Source organism: Miscanthus floridulus, chromosome 17 (genome assembly GCF_019320115.1).
Source record: "Miscanthus floridulus cultivar M001 chromosome 17, ASM1932011v1, whole genome shotgun sequence".
Lineage (NCBI taxonomy): Eukaryota > Viridiplantae > Streptophyta > Magnoliopsida > Poales > Poaceae > Miscanthus > Miscanthus floridulus.
In genome coordinates, this window is record NC_089596.1 from 106,713,550 (window position 1) to 106,735,940 (window position 22,391).

Sequence of the window (22,391 nt, forward strand, 5' to 3'; positions counted from 1 at the left end):
CATCATGAAAATAGGTATAAACTAACCATAATCATTAAATACGATAAAATAACTCACATTGCGATCCGGACACTTGTAGAAGATACGATCCTTGTTGGGACCCTCCTTCTTCACTCGGTACTCCATCACAATCTTCGTCTCATCACGACACTTGCCGCATGGAATGAGAGGAAGGCCCGGCCTAAGTCGCTTTAGAAACCCATGAGAGGTCGAGGACCCGGAAGCAGTTGCCATCTACTCTCTATACTCATTTTTTAATACACTATAAATTTCTTCTTTTATAAACAAATAAAATTAATAAACTATAAAATTATCTAGATCTCTAAACAATGATATTTTTAATGGTCATTGTGTTCTCGTCTTTTACTGCGGCAGGTAAGTAATTCATATGATATTTCCGCAAATTAACAGAAGAATGGGAATGTACACACATAACAGACTACTACGACGATATCGGGACGTGTGAATAAATAACCATCCGTACTAGTTGACCTTGCTTACGTGATCATCTCGGCGAGCATTTCTCCACCGGACAGCACCGTACTTGGTCAAGAAAGAGCTCCGATTCTATGAGGAAGGGAACAAGGTCTCCCACGACCGTTGTCGCTCTCCCTCGTAGAATCAAAGCTCCTCCTTGATGTCCGTTACCGCTCGACAGAGAACATGCTTGCCGAGCTGAACACGGTCCGCAAGTTCAACTAGTACGGATTTTCTATAATTTTCTAACTATTTTCTAAGTTTTTATTTATATATACTACGTTTAGGTATGGTGATTGACAGACTACTACGACGATATCGGGATATGTGAATAAATAACCATCCGTACTAGTTGACCTTGCTTACGTGATCAGCTCGGCGAGCATTTCTCCACCGGACGGCACCGTACTTGGTCAAGGAAGAGCTCCAATTCTACGAGGAAGGGAACACGGTCTTCCACGACCGTTATCGCTCTCCCTCGTAGAATCAAAGCTCCTCCTTGATGTCCGTTACCGCTCGGCAGAGAACATCCTCGCCGACCTGAACACGGTCCGCAAGTTCAACTAGTAAGGATTTGCTATAATTTTCTAACTATTTTCTAACTTTATATTTATATATACTTTAACCTTCTTTCATGTAAATATGCAAGCTTAAAGTGATTTTGAGCTCAAATTGCTTACAAATGAAAAAAACCACAATAAAGAACCATAAATATATATAGTGAATAAAATGGCATAAGAAAATGGTAAAAAATGAGAGTATGAGATTGGTAACCTTTACAACTGAAGAATCGACGGAGGAATCGAAGAAATCGATGGAGGAATCGAAGAATGGATGGAGGAACAATGGAGGGAGGGAGGAAGCAAGAACACTACTGCAGTGAGCTTCAAAATGTGCTGAGCTCGGGCTCGGGGAGGAAGGAGGAGATGGCCGATTTATAAAGGGAGAACATTTAGTCCTGGTTGATAGATCCAACCGGGACTAAAGGTAACTTTCCAACCCCGGGCGCAGCCACGGCCCGGGAGTAGACCTTTACTCCCGGTTGGAGCCACCAACCGGGAGTAAAAGTATACCTTTAGTCCCGGTTGGTGGCTCCAACCGGGACTAAAGGTCCCTGCCACCTCTGTCTGGCGCAGTAGCCGTTGGGCAGGGACCTTTAGTCCCGGTTGGAGCCACCAACCGGGACTAAAGGTATTTCTAGTCCCGGGGGCAAAAAATTCCGGGACTAGAGCCCATTTTGGCCGAGGATCAAAGGTCTGTTCTCTACTAGTGTTTCTTAATCACTATTATTTCATGTAACATATAACACACTTCATAACAACATTTACATGCTATAAATTAAACATGAAATGCATTCATGAGTTGATACATGATGATTATGCATAATGATGACATGATCACCTTTTAAGTACTTTATAACATCAGGGATGTTACAATCTTTCCCCCTTAAAGAAATCTCGCCCCAAGATTTACAAAGTGCGAAAAGCGTTGGGTTGAGTAGTGGAAAAGGAAATGTGTCAAACACATTAACTTGCAAATTGTTCACAAAACAACAAAGGTTGGTTATGAGATTACAAATGAGATCAAAAGACAGTTGGAAGGGACAAAGGATTTAGTAACTTCAATGGAATGATGGAACATGAATTCCAAATGAGAGTTCCAAGATAAGTGAATCACATTAATTGTGGAGCTATAGTGGATCATGACCGCAGACCTCGATACCAGCGAGCGCCCAGCAGTATTTCCTTATGGCTGCAGTCCACAGGAGACCCCAAGTTTCGACGCGGCACCGTAAATCATGGATCATGGCACCACCATAGGGCACAACTAAAGTAACTCACAAGTAACACTTGTCAAGCTAGCAAGATCAAGGAACTAGCATGTGTTGCATTAGGAGAGACCAAGACATGACACATGCATAGGTTTGAGAATTCAAGGATTAGTCCCAAGTTTCAACATTGAGTAGATGGGGGAAAATTAAAGTGCATCAAGAAATTCCCAAAGATGTGGAACTTATGAGCAAGTACAATCAAAGAGTGGTTTACTAGCAAAGCTTGGTACATGACCAAATTCATTAGGACTAAATAGCTATAACAAGTAATAGCCATTCCCTGAATGGAAGGAGGAAGTTTTAAACATCATTATATTTCAACTTCATATGAATAATTATAACTAGAATATGTGCAGTGTTTCATTAATGACATGATGCATGAACGATTCTTACGTTACTAAACATCAAAGCTCCTATGGTACATAAACAATAGTTGTTATTATATAGGGCATAATAAGATTACTACTCCACCACACAAAGCATTTTTAATCAAATAAGGAATGGCGAGAAAGAAATAAGATAAGTCAGAAGCAATTTGGACCAAATTAACAAGTTAAGTTTAGTCATCCCAAATCGTTTTGAAGTTTTTGTAAACCAATACGACAAAGACTTTGTAACGATCGCTCTGATACCATTCTGTGGCAGAACCTCCTAAATTATAGGACCCACATGCACCTGTCACTGTCCAACGACCACTGACGACTATGCATATGTTCCTAGTAACTTAAGAAGACTGTCGGTGTCCCTGCGGAACCCCGAATCATCCACGATTTCCGAGCAGGATCCCATTACAGAGTCATTGCAGTATTACAACAGTTTATTCAAATACATACATCAGAGTAATATAGCGGAAGTCTTACAATAACTTAGTTTACAAAACAGTAGTTTCAAACCTTATAAACTAAGTTTGATTAATAATACAAACGGTAGCAGTGGAGTGGCATTATAACATAATACAAAACACACAATAGAACTGCCCTGCCCAAGGGCCACAAATTTACTTATCATCATCAGATCGAACAACCGTCATGCAACATGGCCCAAAACAGACCTGCTCATGAGGCTCACCTGCAACAAGGGTCAACGAACCCTGAGTACAAAAGTACTCAACAAGACTTAACCGAAATAAAAATTGATAGAACTTAGGAATGCAGGCTCAGGGATTCAAGGTATGGCTTTAGCAATAATCAAAGTTCTTTTGCATAAAAGCTCTTTAACGAAATTCTTTATGTCAACATTTAAAACTTCATAAGATCATATACAAAGCTGACATGATCCGTAATGAGATCATGAAACTTCATAACCAACACCTTCACAAACCATCCTCAAGTTCCAGTTATTTATTACTACGATGATGAATAGTGAGTTGAGTCTCCATAACCGAGGAGCAATGATGATTCGAACCGATTATAACCCAGCTGGGAATTCTAGACCACACGACATATGTAGGTCCCCGACCTACATATACCAACCTACCCTTAGATCCTCTAAACAAGAATGGGTCTGCGCCACCCGAGAATACAGTACTCCACCAATCCAGCCCATTGCCACGTGGGTACACACTATTCCCGCCATCTCTCCACTTCCAGTGCGCGAGTAGCCATTCTCGTAATAGAATCACCAAGTTAAGGCTTATCGGAGTATGTGGTTAGTACTACAAAGTCTCACTGCACACAGTTCAACAACGGTACGGACCTTAACCGACTCAGGCAGAAAGAACCCGCTCACAAGACATTACCAGGTCTTATGGCTCACACACACCGAGTCCGCCCGGTCTAGATTTATTACTCCACATTCCCATATCACATGATAACATAAGTAACCAAAGTTCCATTTAAAACTCATAGGTGACAGGTAATCACCCGACCTTTATTTATCTAAGCATGACTAAGCATAACTAGCCATATACGAATTAAAACGGTTAACAAGGTAGATAAGGAAAACAAGGTTGGTCATGCATCAATTAGGTTTTCACTTAACTCCTAATCACTTAATGCAGTATATGAAAGCAAAAGCGAAATCAATTTGTAAAACACAAGGTAGGGTTTAAATGCATCCGGGGCTTGCCTTCGTTGACGGAAAAGGTTAGTTCCACAGAGAGATTACGGAGTTAGACTTGACAGCATCACCATTGATGGATGAACCTTCTCCCACACTTGATCAACGCGAGCACCATTGAATGATGACACTCATCCAAAGATTAGTCAACGCGAACCTTCTCACTCACGTATGCACTACACGTAAATAAATAATGCATGCTTTAGCATGATGGATTGTATGACATGATGCATGGAGGTGCATTGGTGAAAGCATAAAAGATTAACTAACTTGAATACAACTTTCCTTCACGGTACAGTTACAAGTCAAAACTAACTAAACCTTTTTTATAAACCCAACTACTTACTTTAAGTACCAAGAATCATCTTATGCTAATGACCCAAGGTCATCACCCAATCAAAATTTCAAACAAAACCTAAGTCATCAAGGTTTACTATTTAACTAACATATGTCTATTTCAGGACTGGAAACAACAGCTTCATGTTTGGATCATAACTAGAGTTATACAAATCCAATAGCCATGCAACAAGACATTCTGGAAAGCTTATGAAATTTTCTACAACTCATCTTTAATCATCTTAGCATGATTCTCAAGTTAACTAAGTCAATTATACCCATTTATAGAAACTGGTCTCCAAATGACAGAGAGCAGCCATTTCTGAAACCCAACTTTAAACAGCCATAACTCACAAACCACAAGGCCAAATACCACCAAATTTTAACAGCAGCTACATACATGAATTATCTACAACTTTGTTATTAACAAGTTTCTCAACAAAGCACATTATCATGAAGAACTTTGCTAAGTTCCTAGATCTGTCCATAAACCACATGGGCAAGAAAATAATTATTAACTTATGTTGCAAACACATAATTGGGCAAAACCAACTTCACCAACATTTCACACATGACTAAAGAACACCAGAAAGCACGGTGCTCACCTCTAAATAAATTTTCTTAAAGCATTTCTTAATTTATTTAGACATCAAGGTGTATTTATGAACATATACCAAAAATACACAATAACTTCTACAAAAATTACAGTAGCTCACATATCCTCTCAATAGTCTACTGTATAAATTTCATACCATTTGCATAAGTATAGCTGCCTCTATGAAAAAGACAATTTGCTATTGCAAGAAATCATGTGAGAGCGAGATAAACCAAAAACTCACTCATACTTCATCCAATACTCATGAAATTTTTACCACACATCAACTATCACATGAGTAGCATGCCACAAAAATTTCACTTCATTTGGAGCCCTAGATTTGTAGTTATGGAAAATAACAAATTCAACTAGCATTACAACCTTACTGCATAAATCTATTTTTGCAGCTAAAACTTTAAACTAAAACATGCCATATTATAGATCTACTGCATAGACAATTTTACAAGGATTCCAAAAAGTCCTCATTTTCTATTTTACGAATTTCCTATGAATTACTATGAATTTTCAAAGTTCCAGCCGATTTCAAAGCAAACAGGTCCAAAAGGCACTATTCATATGAGTCTGCGGTTCACAGAAAAGCCCCTCACAAATCTCGAATTCTAAGACGAAGTCCTTGGTCGCGATTTTAAAGAACAAAGGACACCGGAGAAACTCGATTTCTGGACGGATGATGCTCGCAGGCGGCAAAGGAGAGGTGCTGGAGCAAGCAAGGACCTATGCACACCCGTGTGTGGACGAATTGTTGCCGGAGATGGCCGGTGAAGGGCTGCCCACGTGCACCAGTGATCTACAGCGGCGGACACGGCGGCAAGCTGTGTTCCGACGTGTCCTGTGGACAAGACGAGCAACCGGTTTGCTTGTGAGCATCACGGCACAGAGGTAAGCGCAAAACAAGAGAGAGAAATGAGTGAGAGCAGCCGGAGTAGGCCGGCCACGGCGGAGGCGAGCTCGACGGCCATGACGGACGGCCGCGAGGAAGAAAACAGCTCACTGATGACTCCGACGACGTTGGACGGCGGGAGCGAGTCAAAGTGCTGCGCATGGATGTGGCGAAGCTTCAGCGCGTTCAATTCGGCCAGAGGATGAGCGGTGGAGGTGGTGTGCGTCGACAAGAATGGACGACGGCGACGGCGAACAGAGGAAATGAAAAGGAGGAGAACGGCGACGACACAAGCTATATATGACGGCCAGGAAGCAAGAGGAAACCACGTAGGAGTCCTCTCCGCGCCAGCGCGACACCGAGGGCGGCCACAGTCGCGCCCAGAAGCTGATCGAAGCACGCCGGCGAGGAGGTGTTGCCCGCGGGTACTGTTCACCGAAATTACAGAACTGCCACTCGCTTTAAATCCCAAATTACTCCCAAATTTTCATAACAACTCAAAAATCTCCAAAAACAAAAGTTGCTCAAAAATAAAAGTTCTACAACTTTGCTTTTATAACCACCCCCTAATTCGGTCCACATTTTGAAATGCAAATTTGAATTAAAAAAAGGGAACATTTAAAGAATCTCGCCTTTTCAAATTACTTCAAATTTCATAAAACAACTTTGAAAACTCCAAAAACCAACTTTGTACAACTCAACAAGCTCTACACTTTTGCTTTAAGGCTCAACCCCAAAATGTACTTAGATTTTGAAATGGGTTTTCCAGGGTAAACTTAAATGCTGAAAATTCGGGTTTTCGAAAATCCAATTCAACACAATTGTTTTGAAATTGATTCAACCATACAAGTCAACACATATCATAAAACAATATTCACACCAAGCATTGCAACAAAAATTATTAAACTTTTATTAAGGAAGAATTTGAATTGTTTAATAGATTCCCACATTAAAATTCACAAAGTTTCTTAATCACTATTATTTCATGTAACATATAACACACTTCATAACAACATTTACATGCTATAAATTAAACATGAAATGCATTCATGAGTTGATACATGATGATTATGCATAATGATGACATGATCACCTTTTAAGTACTTTATAACATCAGGGATGTTACAGAAGCTCCGGGACCTCGGCTAGCGTGCAACATGTTGATGGTTGGTGGAAGCTGGTCGGCGAGCCGATCGGCGAATTTGCCCCTTAGGGCGCCCTAATATGTAGCGGCGGTGTTGGCAAGCCCGAAGGGTAGGGCGGCGAGCCCTGAGGTTTCCCGAGCACTGAACACTGACAGATCAGAATTGGAAGGTGGTCGGTGCTGAACAAGGGTGTCCAGAGCCAACTCAGCAATGGAGAGACAATCAGCGAGTTTCAGGCCGACCCGATCGATAGACTCGATCAGATCGTCATTGTTGACGTGCCTCCTCCGATAGCAAGGAAGCGAGCGACGAGTGGCTGATGAAGTCGACCCTGGAAGTGACTCTGAGATTGGATCTGCAGTTGCAGGTGCGAGGGTGGTCGGCGCAGAATGGATCTGCACCGGCTCGAGAAGCTCTCCAACTCCATCGGCGTTGATGACCCATGTGATGGATCCGACCGTGAAGATCTGGCCGGGCTACGGGAGGAACGAAGAGCCTGTGGAAAAAGCCATCTTGTTCGATAAGGAAACAGCACGCACACCCCTACCTGGCGCGCCAACTGTCGACAGAATATCGTCGGCAGTCCACCGAGGGGTATCCCGCGATGGTAGATTGATCGGCAGAGGAGCGTGTAATCAAGAACAGGAAGGCAACAGAGACACACGAGTTATACAGGTTCAGGCCGTCAGTATGACGTAATACCTTACTCCTGTGGTCTATTGGTTTGTATTAGCTATCGTATGATTTGCCGTCATTTTGTAGGGGGTCCCTACCCGCCTTATATAGTCCGGGGGGCAAGGTTACAAGTTGATTAGATCTGAGAGATAACCGGAAAGTAATAACAGATTACAAGAAATACAGGATCATGCATATCCTATCAGACTACGTGACATCTTCCAGATATCCTTCCCATGCCTTGCGGGAGGCGCCGAACAGAATCGTGCCCCGCAAGGCTCCTTCTTGTGGGCTGGACCGCCCCTGGAGGCGTAGCCCATGTGGCCTGCCGTGGGTATCCGGGGTCATATCCCCCACACTGTGTAAAAGATAAACTATCTAAATATGCAACTACGGTTTTGTTAGTGTCTTGCTATCTCTACCACAAAAAGAGTAATGTAATCAATGTGAATGCGGAGGCTAAAGAGTAAGGTAGAGATATGCAAACTCCCGTTGACGACTTCGGTATTTTTACCGAGGTATCAAGAAGCGCGCAAGCTTCTCCCTAGTCCTCGTTGGAGTCTCTCGCAAGGAATCCCTCGCAAGGGCCAAGCTCCCAGTTGGGTGACTCCGTGGATAGTCTTAGGCCTTCCCCACGCGCAAGTGGGTCTCCGATGTGCCTTCCGACAAGCCTCTCCCGAATGCTCCCCGTCGTCTTCACTATTAAGCTTCCGGCCGTAATGCTATGGGCCTTGTTCCCTCGGGTACACGATGGCGGTCACACCACAAACACAGTTGGTGTGATCTCGCAAAAATACAAACCCCTCCGATGTACAACAATGGTGCGCGCAAGCACCGAGTGGTAAGAGGTATGCAAACCTCACTAAACACTAGGCCTAAACCTATAGCAAGCACATAAACGGTGGTCTAGTCAACTTAAGCACTTCACAAAGCACATATGCTAATCACCTAATAAAACACTAAGCACTATACAAGTAGATATCACTAAAATAGTGTATCAACACCCTTAGTATGTTTTCTCAGCTCCACACTTTATTTGGCTGGTTGGGATCTATTTATAAGCCCCACTGAGAAAGTAGCCGTTGGGGACAAAATTCCACTTTTCTGCTATTGACCGGACGCTGGTCACGTCCTGACCGGATGCGTCCGGTCATCCCGACCGTTAGAGCTGCGATCAACTAATCGAACGCTGCCAGCGTCCGGTCATATGCCACCGGACGTGTCCGGTCGTAATTTCGCCGCTCTGGAACATTTCTGTACTCGATCGGACGCTGTTGTTCTACGTCCGGTCGATTTGTCGCCAGCGTCCGGTCACTGCCGCTGACGCCTGCTGTAGTTGAGTCATTGATCGGAGTGTCCGCTCAATCAACTTTCAGCGTCTGGTCCAGCGTCCGATCACCTCTGCGAGCTCGTATTTTCGCGATCTTGCATCCGGCTTGGTTCGTATCTTCATGCTTGGACTTTGCTTGATATCTTGGGTCTTTACTTGTGCTCCTAGGATCTTGCTTATGATGTCGATCATCGGATCATTACGTCGCCTTCGTCCAAATCACGTCTTGCACCCTATTGAACTACGAAACAATCGCTTGCAAATTCATTAGTCCAACTTAGTTGTGATGGTCATCAAACACCAAAATCCAAATTAAAAGGGCCTAGGGTCCATTTTCCTTACAAGCCGAAACAGTGTTTCAGCTTGTTTTTTCAGCGAAGCAAATGGGGCCTTATGCACGGCTGGCAGCACATTCCTTTCTCTATTCTTCCTACTTCGTTTGAACACTATGCCTGGTTTAGATTAGATTTAAATGAGCCTATCAACTAGGATGAGACTGAGAAATTTGAGGAAGACGTGCATCTATGATTATGTTTGGGACTCTGGCAAAGGTAACACATGCAAGGAAAGGGTGAGAGAGAGGGGAGGTGGTAGTCACGAGAGATGCATCCAAGTACTACTCGGGTCTTGTTTAAATTGAGGTTAGGAATCAGTATTTGGTACTAGAGCAATTTCGTTTGTATTTGACAATTATTGTTCAATCATGGCCTAACTAGGCTCAAAAGATTCGTCTCGTAATTTACAATCAAATTGTGTAATTAGTTATTTTTTTATCTACATTTAATACTCCATATATGTGTCCAAAGATTTGATGTGATGGAGAGAGAGTGAAAAAACTTGCAATCTAAACAAGGCCTCGCGTGCATTTGTTCTGGGTTGACGGCCTGGCCGCCGAGAGTAACGGCGCTGTTCCAATGGAAGACGAGTGGTACCATGTTCAGCGGAGCGACGGCGCATGCAGAGCCGAGGAGTCCAGCGCCTTGTTTCCTGGGACAATTAAAAAAACGTAGTTACGCCTTTGCTGAGACGGAGGGAGTACCTACCTACGCAGTTTCGTGACCACTGACCAGACGCAACGGGACGCTGCAAGAGCAAGAGCGGGACCGGGCCGCGGCCATCGTCTGACTACCGAGCCCGACCCACGTCAGCCCGGGAGATAAGCTAGCCGTTGGGCCTTGCCGTCATTTTCACCATGAAATACGTGGGCCCGCGCGTCGGGCCGGGGGTAATAAAATGGTAAAAAAACACAAAGCCGCACTGAAATCCTAGCTAGATTTGGGTTGTGAGTCTGCCCTCGTGCTCTGCTCCTCTCCTTGCGTGCACACCGCTACCCAACACGAGGGACCTCGCTGTCTCCATGACCTGTGGGCCACGGCTGCCGTGCCGTTGCCGTCCCATGCCGATGCGGCAATGGCCACACGGATCATGGCTTGTGTTGGAAGGTGTGTGCGCGTGAGCTGTGTACGTGTGCGCGATGCCCGAGCTTTTCCCCCTAGCCTGTGTCCCACGCCTACACCTCTCACTGTCCCCGCAGTGGGAATTATGCTCCGCGCACCAAGACCGCGGTAAACTGAACTTCATTGTTTACTCACCACTTTGGGCTAATTCCATATATGCAAACACCATTTGAGGTGCAATTTTTACCTATAAAATTTGCCATTAACCTATAATATCAGTCAAGGCATGTTTGTTTTTGCTCTCAGATAGCATTGCTTAGCGTTCGGAGTGTTCCCATGTGTCTGATTTTGGACATCTGGAGCTGGAATCGGTGCATGGCGTGTGTGATGTCTGGGAGGCTTCCAAACAAACAGAGTATTATTACATGTAAGATCACACTTTACGTGGGGTATTGACTAGCTTTGGCTGTATAGATTAACCCCCCCCCCCCCTCACGTGGTAGTGCGGATGGTTCGTCCTAGTTACATTGAATCCCATTTTGTTTCCTTTTCATGCATTGCTTCTTTTATTTACTCTATGCATTTTAACCTTTTGACGTAGTTATTGTATGAAAAGAGACAAACAAGGTAGATCAACCACATTGTGGATCATGTACCTATCAATGCAGTTCTAGAAAATTCGATCTCTAAGATATGTCTCCATTAATTTTTTGACGTTTTATGTATATGTGATCATACTAAACAGCGCCGGCCTATGACCTTATTTTATTAGTGTTAAATATCTTTAACAAAATACGCATCACACCTTTATAAATCTACGCATTGAAAATATGTTGTTTGCATTTTAATATATTTTTTTTATAAATTACTTTCTCAAGGTTTGAGCATCAGTCAAGTTTATAAAGTATTAACTTATGTTTTTGCATCGTTTATGCATCTAACTATAATACTACTATATGCCATTGCTTCGCCCGATGACTTCATAAGCATAATAGAACACATGGTGTACCTTTTTCATGAAAACATGTGTTAACAAGCTCATGTCTTTAACCTCTTTGATTTGATTAGTACGACCGTACACATGGCCTGGCATGGAATTGCTATCAAGACTTATTTTCTCCATGTCTACAAAACCATTTAAAGAACATTTTATCAAGGTTTGAGTATTAACCAAGTCAACACTGTAGCTGAAGTCTGACTAACACGCAATCGCGTGTGTCTACATATATGCCATGCTTCTTCTGCACCAACAACGCTTGTTAGGGCGTTCCCGACAAGGAGTGACGTCGCTAGCCTGCGCCCGACGTGGAAAGAGAAATGAGGACAGAGAAGACTAGATAGCGATGAGCAAATCGACAATAGATTTCACGTGAGCCGAGGAGACCTAAGAGTGAAGATAGAGCCTTATGTACCATCAAGCATGATAGGAGATAGCAAACATAAATAGTAATATTTTTAATAATATACTCCTCCATCCTGTAATATAGTGCATTTTAGAAATTTTAAAACAAATTAAGAGAGAACATAAAAGACGCATGCACCCTTATTTTATTTCCTAATCAGACGCTATCATCAACGTGATTAATGGTGATTGGTTGATAAATGGAAAATATTTAATGCAAAACTGACTTTTGTCCTCCAGAATGCATTATATTTGAGGATAAATTTTAAATGCTAGAATACACTATATTACAGAATGGAAGGGCGTCACGGACGCCCTTATCTTAAAAAAAAAAAAAGATAGTATAGCTGACCAAGTACTACCGTCAAATAATATAGGTCACCCAACCGTGCGGGGTGTCTCTAGCAGAAACGCCGTCCGGCCATCAAGAGCAGTCGGCCCCGTGTCTTTTTACAGCTGTTTTTGTTCCGTTTCCTCACACCATTTTTTCCAATCTCTCGTCTCTCTCTCTACTCATCATCATCAGTGGTGTAGTGAGCAAACTTTATTGTGTGCTTGCTTGCTTGCTTCCCTTGTACTGTCGGCCTTTTCCTCCCCTCCCCAATCCATCCATCCATCCATTCCCCAGCGAGCAAGCATTGCCTTCCCTCTCCCCGGAGCGGAGAGCCGGCCGGCCGGCCTCCCATGGCCACCTCCTCCCGCCCCGCACCGCACTGACGTGACGCCGCCGAGGGATTGAGGAGCCAAGACCTCCAGCTGGAGGAATCGGCAGAGGAAGGAGCGGTCGCGCGCCCTTCGCCACGTCTTGCGTCGTCGGGGGGCCCGGCCCTTCGCCGGCGACGACGAGCAACCACCACGTACGCCCGCCACCTCCCCCTCCCCTTCATGCCGCACTCCAAACCCTAATGTAAGCTATTTCTGTTCGGATCCGATCCACTCCCCAGTTACCGTATATCATACTCGCGAAAGTTTGGATTTTTTTTTTTGCAAATTCTTCTCCCGCCTCTGGTTCTCTATCTTAGTTACTCTGATGACGTTACCGACGCGACGCTTCTTCTGTGTAGGTTGCTGAGGAGCAGAGATGTCGACGACTGGCGAAATCCTGAGGGCGGAGCTATCTTCCAGGACGCCGCCGTTCGGCCTGAGGCTATGGATTGTGATTGGCATCTGCATCTGGGTGGCGATCCTGTTTATCCTAGGCTTCATGTGCTTCTGGTCCATATACCGGAGGAAGCCCAGCAAGTCGTCCTTCGACAGTACCAATACCATCCCGGTGTCCCAGATTCCGGACGTCTCCAAGGAGATTGCGGTGGACGAGGTGCGTGAGCACGCTGCCGTGCAAAGCTTCCATGTGCACGAGAGCTGCTCGCTGGCGGTGGCGGTGCAGGAGAAGCACTGCGAGAAGGATTCTGGGAAAATGCTGGGCCACCTGGTCAGGAGCAAGTCGAGCGACGCCGATAATCTGAGCCAGTGCAGCTCGGCGTACCAGTGCGAGAAGGCTGCGAGCTCGTACTCTGGCGATGAAGGTAATTCGGGCAATGCTATTGCTAGGAGACAGTACTCTCAGTATCCGACTGTCTCTGCGTCTCCGTTGGTTGGTCTCCCCGAGTTTTCGCACCTCGGATGGGGCCATTGGTTTACTCTCAGGGATTTGGAGCATGCAACGAATCGGTTCTCCAAGGAGAATGTCATTGGAGAAGGTGGATACGGGATAGTTTACCGGGGCCGACTCATTAATGGGACTGATGTCGCAATTAAAAAGCTTCTTAATAACATGTAAGGAGCTCTGATGATTGTTTTTACCTTAACTTTCGTATAGAACCTGAAATGGTCTCAGCATTTTGACAGTGTTTGGTATGTCACTGTAGGGGTCAGGCAGAAAAGGAGTTCAGGGTTGAAGTTGAGGCAATTGGGCATGTCAGGCATAAGAATCTTGTCCGCCTTCTAGGATATTGTGTCGAGGGTATCCACAGGTGAAGCTAATTCCTGATCAAATACGCTAACTATTTGCTAGCTACCTTATATATGTACTTGTATCTGATGACTACTGATCCACATATAATTGCACCCTATGCTCATGATAAGATCTCGAAGCTCCAAACCCTTACAAAATCTGGCACTTGAACACACTTTGAGAAAGCATGTGCCTTGGTACATTCATTCAACTGTAACATTTCAGTCCTTGAGAATTTTATCTGATGATCGTAATAATCATTATTTTGATTTACCTAGCTTGCAACCTGTGTGGGTCTGTAGCAATGGCCTGGTTATCCCCAACCTTTCTGAGCCCTTGGTGCTCAGGAGCTTGTGTTGAAGTTTTGTTCTGCAGGAGGGGATGTTTTTCAATCTATGAACATTGTAATTTTGTTACGTGAGTGATGAAATTTGGTCTTTACAGTTGTGGAAAAAATGATTTACCTAGCTTGCAACCAAGTCCTCAGTCAAGCATTCTCTCAATACCATATTAAATAGGTTACGACTTATGACCAGCCTTTTTAGGACCTAGTAGAAGTGTATGTCTGTTATTGATCCATCACTTGGACGTATTGAGCTGTACTTAAAACTTACTTCTACCATTCATCAATTTGTGTTGCTCTTTGTCTTTACATATCCGCTGATGCATTTATGGCGTGAAACTTGTCTGATAGCTGTTATAGTTTGGCACAACATGGTAGCAAATGGTATTCTTTTACTGGACGGAAGCGTTTTACGGAATGGTTCACTGAAATCCCATAATCTCTTATGTCTCATTCTTTCTTCGGATATATTATTGCTCGCAATGCTTCGGGAGGAATACAATAGGTCTTTGGCATTCACAAGCCTTGTAGGTCTATCCATGCTCTACGCCCAGGCACGTTGATCCAGCCGCGAGGCTCTCACAATTGACGGCGTAGGGAGCTTCCTTGCCCAGGCAAATATGCCCGTCTCTGAACCAAACGGGCCTTACCTCTGTAAAACTAGATGTGGTGAAGTATGGTACTTAACAACAGTCCATAATCAGAAGCCAAACAGCCATGTTTTTTACTGGGCTGTCAAACATCATTATATTATACCTCTAGAAGCTCTTGCAGTCTTGCTCGCCAAATTTTGCGTTAATGTCTGATATAATGCTAAGAATAACTGTGCCTAATGAGAATACAAGTCTTCATAACTTCAATTAACAACATAAATAGGTTTTCTAAAGATAATTGATCATTTAAAACTTAGAAGTTTACTGTTCTACTTGTACCTGCTACCACATGTTACAAGGATTTTTAACTAAAGTTGTGAGATAATGATTTCTATGTTTTGAAGAAAATTGTCACTTGGCACCCCAGATATGCATTTTTACTTTTTACCTGCCTGAATAAATGACTGAATATCACCTCTCAAAAAAGGAAAGGAAAGTGTATATTTATGTTAGTAATCTGAAAATTGTTGCAAACCACTACAGTATTTCTTTTTCCATTTGATCCCTGTTTTTTGTTAGTTTCTGGCTGATAGTTAATCTGGTTCTGGTGTAGGGTGTGTTGGTTATGTGTGCTAGGAGTGGGTGTCCCCTGTATGTAACATCTCTTTCTTAATGAAAGATACGCAACTCTCCTTTGTGTTTGAGAAAAAGGTCTGAATTGAAGAGAGCTGAGTCATGCTCCATGAATTTAACTTTCTATCTCAGTGCTGGCCCACTGATTCAATGAAACCTTGGCAATTAGATAGTTTTGTGAGGTGATGCTATTAGAGCCTTTTTGCTTTCTCCATTTGGTTCAGCTCGGTTAAACATTTAAAGTGGTGTATGGACAGGATTCAACTATATCTGCTTCATACATCATATGGTTATTTAATCCATTTGAGCATTCTCCTAATCAAATCCTGTTATTCCAGGATGCTTGTTTATGAGTATGTGAATAATGGGAACTTAGAACAGTGGCTTCATGGTGCAATGCGTCAGCACGGTGTTCTTACTTGGGAGGCACGGATGAAAGTCATTCTTGGAATTGCTAAGGCGTAAGAAATGAGCCATTCATCATTTTGCATCTTTTATATGCATACATTTATTTATGTAATGTGTTTTCTACAACTGAACAATATACAGGCTTGCTTATTTACATGAAGCCATAGAACCAAAAGTTGTACACCGTGATATCAAATCGAGCAATATCTTAATTGATGAAGAATTCAATGGCAAGCTTTCTGATTTTGGACTGGCCAAGCTCTTGGGTGCTGGGAAGAGCCATATCACAACTCGAGTTATGGGAACATTCGGGTATGTTTTTTTTGCATGTTTTCTTTATGGCAATTCTCTGGGGTAGGATTTTCTTCAGTAACTGGAACTTATGGTATTCACTTGAAGTAGGGAGTTTACATATTGAGAGCTTTGTTTTCCATTTTTAAGAAGAATTAGCTCTGTACAGCTATGTATGCAAACAACCATTCATCTTTTATTTTGCTACTGTTTCAGGTATGTGGCTCCTGAGTATGCCAATACAGGTCTGTTAAATGAGAAGAGCGATGTGTACAGTTTTGGGGTGCTACTACTGGAAGCAGTGACTGGGAGGGATCCAGTTGACTATGGTCGGCCTGCTAATGAGGTGAGCATCTACTATTGTCGCATGCATATGCTGAAGCAAGAAGTCCATACTAGTTGCCGTTTGTTTCACAGCAAAACAGGATCTGCTTGGTAGGAGGGACAATATGCTTTAGGTGGTGTATGCATATCCTGCGTTTATGCCTAGTAACCCTTACGGCAATAGTACTTTTATTTAAATCTATGCTTGGAGCTGTGTCAGGTCTGAATGTTGATCAATCACAAGCCTATAACATGGTGGTTGTGCAGGTTCATCTGGTGGAGTGGCTGAAAATGATGGTCGGCACTAGAAGAGCCGAGGAGGTAGTGGATCCCGACATGGAGTTGAAACCAGCGATTCGTGCTCTGAAGCGCGCACTTCTAGTGGCACTGAGGTGTGTGGACCCAGATGCTGAGAAAAGGCCCACTATGGGTCAGGTTGTTCGGATGCTAGAGGCAGAAGATGTCCCATCACGGGAGGTTTGTACATCTTGAGCTTTGGTCCGTCGATACAACTACTCCATAATTCTTGCGCAATAGTGCTAAATCTTGTGCTGTGATCCTCTGAAGGACCGCCGGAGTCGGAGGGGCCACAGCAACAATGCGGATAATGAGTCCAAAGCAAGCTCAAGTGAGTTTGAGATAACCAGTGATCGAAGAGAGCCAGGACCGTCATCGAGGTTCCAGCCCTAACTCCCAGTGAGAGAGCACAGCAGATCACCATGTTCAAGAACTCAGTTTCAGTTCAGTTCGCAGGGTTGTCTATTGCCTGCTCACTCATGTATTCAGCAGGCCGTTCGGAAGGTTGACCTATTTGTGAATCTGTGCGGGTTTTCACACCGGCTTTGGATGGTGGGCGTGGTTGATACTTGGGCGCTTTGGATGGTGGCGGTGGGCATGGTTGATACTGGTAGAGATAGGAAGGGCATTGCATTTTGTACTGTAGGTATTACCTTTCCTTGGTGGTAGCCAGAGTAGACGGCAGAGTTGGATCGATTCCCTGGGAGATTGAGACTTGTGGATCCTATTCGTGTTCTGTTTGTCCAGTAGCTTGTACAGAAACTTTATTCTCTGGTTCTTGGTTAGGACTCATCGTCGAGTAGAAAAGATGATCGGCTCTTTCCTCATGTGATGAGTGTGGCTTGAAGGTTGAAGCATTCAACCTTTTCGTATTCGTTTCCAGTGGAGTTGATGATGTTCTTTTATGTGAATTTTTTGTAAAATTCAAGCGGAACGTGTTCGGACGCAGCTCGGGGCCATCCGATTCGAGGAACAGGAGCCGTCTGATCACAGCGCATAACAAAAGAAACGAGCGCACCTACCCCTCCCCCATGTAATCCCCCATGTAACGGAACAGAAAGAGCGCGTGCCCTGCGTCTGCGTGTACTTGCGGCGGCCCGTTGCCTGTCGCGACGCCATCCCACAATGCCTCATCAGCATCGAGAAGAGAAGGGGAGGGGGGTGGCGCCCGCCTGCGCGCTCTAGTTCAGATGCCCAGCCGACGCCGAGAGAAGGTGAGACGCCGAGGCGATGCAGTCGAAGGTGAGGAGGGAGTGAGATGCAACATTCGATCCACTTTTGAAACATCCAGAAGCAACACTTGTAACATAGGTCTCAAGACAGATGGAGCACTTAAAACATGCATCTGAAACACTTGTAAAAACACCTAAAAAACATTGTAAAACATACACAACATCTAGATAAAACACTTGCAATATATTATGTGTGAAACACATGCAACATCCAAATAAACACACGTGCAACATATGTCTGAAAAAACAGATAAAACATTGGGAACAAAAGCTTGCAACATATGTGTACAACCATTGCAACATCTATATCTACTTTTGCAACATCCTTATGAAATATTTGCAATATACATATGAAACATGGGCTTGCAACATGCGTTTTTCACCTTTCTTCTTCCGTACGACGCAGCTCAAGCGGGGGACGGGCAGGCGGAGGGTAGCGCCGTCGCGGCCCCTTCTGGAGGCGAGCAGAGGGGGCGGCGGGGATAGACCGTCGGCGAGCTTTGGCCAGGATGCGGTTTGCCGCCGTCGCAGGCGGGTGGAGGGGAAGGTGAGGACATGCCGCTACGCGGGCTTTGACCGGGCGAGGGCCGGGAGGAAGGGGCCGGCCATAGGCGCAGGCAGCTGCCGCGCAAGCTCTGGCCGAGCGGGGGCAGGAAGAAGAGGCCCGCGGAGAACTCTAGCCGGGCGGGGGACCGGGAAGAAGGGGCTGTCGGCAGGTGCAGCGTCCGGCAACGGGCAGAGGCACCGCGGGGGATGCGTGAGATGAAGGCGTCGCAGGAAGTGAAACGAGGGGACCTGGATTTTTTTTTAGAAAAAAGTCTACTTAACCCCCCACCTATCATACTTGGTCTACTTCACCCCCCAACTATGAAACTGTCTGTTTTACCCCCTGAACTATCTAAAACCGTCTGTTTTACCCCCTGGGCGGTTTTTTCAACGGCGGTTTTGCTACAGTAACGGCGGGTTTGCTATAGTAACAGTGGGTTTGCTACCGTAGATGTCCCCCATTAGATTTTCCATAGGTACTGTAGCATCCACCGTTACTGTAGCAACCCGCCGCTGAAAAACCGTCCGGGGGTAAAACAGACGGTTTCATAATTGATGGTTAAGTAGACTTTTTCCTTTTTTTTTTTTACGTCATTATCCTATCATTATCGAAAATCAAGCGGACGGAAGGACACTGGATTCTAGTACAAGTGCTGACACTGGCAGAAATGAGAGCAGGTTTGCACTGGCAGAAATGAACGTTACCGGAACTCATTTCCGGCCGCGAATGGCGCACGGCGGCGCGGTGCGGGATTGCGTTCGCCGCCGGCTCCTACCATTTCCTTGGCCTGAGGCGCAGGCATGGGCCTGATTCTTTAACTTTGTGGGCCGGCCAAGTAAAAAGACCATTTGGGTTGGGGCAGTACCACCATTCCGCCCTTTGCGATCCCGGACTTCAAATATCTTCCACCGTCTCGTCTCGTCTCGGCTCATCACGTCTCCTCCCCACGCAGCCCACCGCCCCACCCAGCCAGACCCAGTCCAGTCCCATCGCACCCAGGCGAGAAGCCCTCGCCCCCCCAATCGGCACCCATGGCCGCCACCGCCGCCATCCACCTGCGCCCGCTCCGCTCCGTCGCCGTCTCCTCCGCGAGGTCCCGCTCGCTCCTCCACCTCCTGGCCCGCCCCCTCTCCTCTACCCAATCGGGATCGTCCTACGCCTACCACCCTTTCCCTACCCCGGCCGCCGCCGCCCCCAACCATGTCCACCACCCTCCCCACCACCAGCAGCAGCAGTGGGTGCCGCCGAGGAACCCACCTCCCCCCGGGGCCCCTCCACAGTGGTCCCCGCAGGGACATCCGCCTCCGCCGCCCCGCGGCTATGGGCCTCCACCGCCGCAGCACCAGCATGTGCCGCCTCCGCCGCCACGCGGTTACGGACCTCCACCACCACCAGGACAGCATGTGCCGCCCCCGCGGCCACGCGGACACGGGCCTCCACCACCGGGACAGCATGTGCCGCCGCCTCCGCCGCCACACGGCCACGGGTTTCCACCACCAGGACAGCATATGCCGCCCCCGCCGCCACGCGGCCACGGGCCTCCACCACCGGGCCAGCATATGCCGCCGCCTCCGCCGCCACACGGCCACGGGCCTCCACCACCAGGACAGCATGTGCCGCCTCCGCCGCCACACGGCCACGGGCCTCCACCACCGGGACAGCATGTGCCGCCGCCGCCACCACCACACGGCCACGGGCCTCCACCACCGGGACAGCATGTGCCGCCGCCGCCACCACCACACGGCCACGGGCCTCCGCCACCGGGACAGCATGTGCCGCCGCCTCCGCCACCGGGACAGCATGTGTCGCCTCCACCGCCACGCGGACACGGGCCTCCACCCCCGCACCAGCTGGCACCGCCTCCACCGCCGCCTCCTGAACCTGTGGCGGGGCCTGGTGAGTTGATGGGACTGTGCCGGGAGGGGCGGGTGAAGGACGCCGTGGAGCTTCTGGCAAAGGGTGCGCACGCTGACCCACCTGCGTTCTACGAGCTCGCGGCCGCCTGCTCCAACCCTAAGCTCCTGGAGGAGCTCAGGAAGGTGCACGACTTCTTCCTCCGCTTGCCCTTCCGCGGCGACCTCCGGGTCAACAACAAGCTGCTCGAGATGTACGCCAAGTGCGCAGCCATGCCCCACGCCCGCAGGACGTTCGACAATATGCCTGATCGTGACATGGACTCGTGGCACATCATGATCGATGGCTACTCGGTCAATGGGCTTGGGGACGAGGCGCTGCGGCTGTTTGAGCTGATGAAGGAGTGCATGGCACCCACCAGTCAGACCTACCTGCTTGTGCTCAATGCTTGTGCCAACTCAGAGGCCATCGAGGAGGCGCTCCTTTACTTTGATGCCATGTCCAGGGACCATGGCATCAGGCCTGGTGTGGAGCACTATGTTGGTATCATTGAGGTATTGGGGAAGTCAGGACATCTCAACGAGGCTCTGGAGTTCATCGAGAAGCTGCCTTTCGAGCCCAATGCCATGGTGTGGGAGTCACTCTTGAACCTGGCCCAGATGAATGGAGACATTGATCTTGAGGACCGTGCAGCGGAGTTATTGGTGTCGCTTGATCCATCCAAGGCAAACCCTAAGAAGCTCCCAACCCCACCTCCGAAGAGGCGCCTGGGAATTAACATGCTTGATGGGAGGAACAAGCTAGTAGAGTACAGGCTGCCACCAAAGATTGAAAAGAAGGTGGTCAATGAGCAGAGGTACGTCCCAGACACAAGATATGTGCTCCATGACATTGATCAGGAGGCCAAGGAACAGGCATTGCTGTACCACAGTGAGAGGCTGGCAATTGCTTATGGTCTGATTAGCACCCCAGCAAGGACTCCACTTCGCATCATTAAGAACCTGAGAATATGTGGGGACTGCCACAATGCCATCAAGATCATGTCAAGGATCGTTGGGAGAGAGCTCATTGTGAGGGATAATAAGAGGTTCCACCATTTCAAGGATGGAAAGTGCTCCTGTGGAGATTATTGGTGATAATGGATTAAAGTCGTTCTTCTCATCAGTATTGCTGCCATCCTTTATATGGATATATATGCTGGCAGCCATGGTTTCAATTGATAATAAGCAATATAAAGGTATCCGATGGTGGCGTTAGTATTTTCTCATCCTTAAATATGCTCAGGATATGCTTAAGATCCTTAGCTGCAAGCACTTGTATCATGCAAGGTTATCACTTCTTGATGCACTAATCAATCTTACTATCCTCTGTATCAATATCATGTTTCTCGTGTGAAACATGTGCTAGTTTGGAATATATAACGATATGGTTGTAAGAGCTGATTCTTCCTTGCTTTAATTTGGATGAATGAACTAAAATGAATCTTATATATTAGTGCACATAAATTTTATTTTCTTGTTTGATTATGTGCAGTCTATGTTGGGATATGCTACTGGTCAATTTAATTAGCATTTTTGCTGCTGTCACCATTGCTTGCCCACTTAACCAGAGTATCTAGTATGTTGCTTCAGCTGAACAATTTCCAGAGATAGTGGGGCCAACCGAGGGCATCAGTTTTCAGGGTTTCACCCTTAACCCTTTCTTTTCCTTCCCCCACTACAGCTACAGGCATAGTAGGACATGTTTATGAAATAGTAAAAACTTGAAG

At 46.1% G+C, this 22,391-nt stretch overlaps 1 protein-coding gene across 1 annotated transcript; it reads left to right on the forward strand.

Annotated features, from left to right (window-relative positions):
* Window positions 1–12,639: 12,639 nt before the first annotated feature.
* On the forward strand, window positions 12,640–22,058 carry LOC136518929 (probable receptor-like protein kinase At2g42960). The gene is made up of 9 exons (XM_066512614.1): window positions 12,640–13,054; window positions 13,212–13,923; window positions 14,016–14,120; window positions 16,009–16,131; window positions 16,220–16,390; window positions 16,586–16,715; window positions 16,961–17,170; window positions 17,261–17,331; window positions 20,613–22,058. Exons 2-9 carry the CDS (start codon window positions 13,229–13,231, stop codon window positions 21,757–21,759), a joined length of 2,652 nt encoding a protein of 883 aa, XP_066368711.1. The 5' UTR covers window positions 12,640–13,054; window positions 13,212–13,228; the 3' UTR covers window positions 21,760–22,058.
* The last annotated feature ends 333 nt before the right edge of the window (window positions 22,059–22,391 follow it).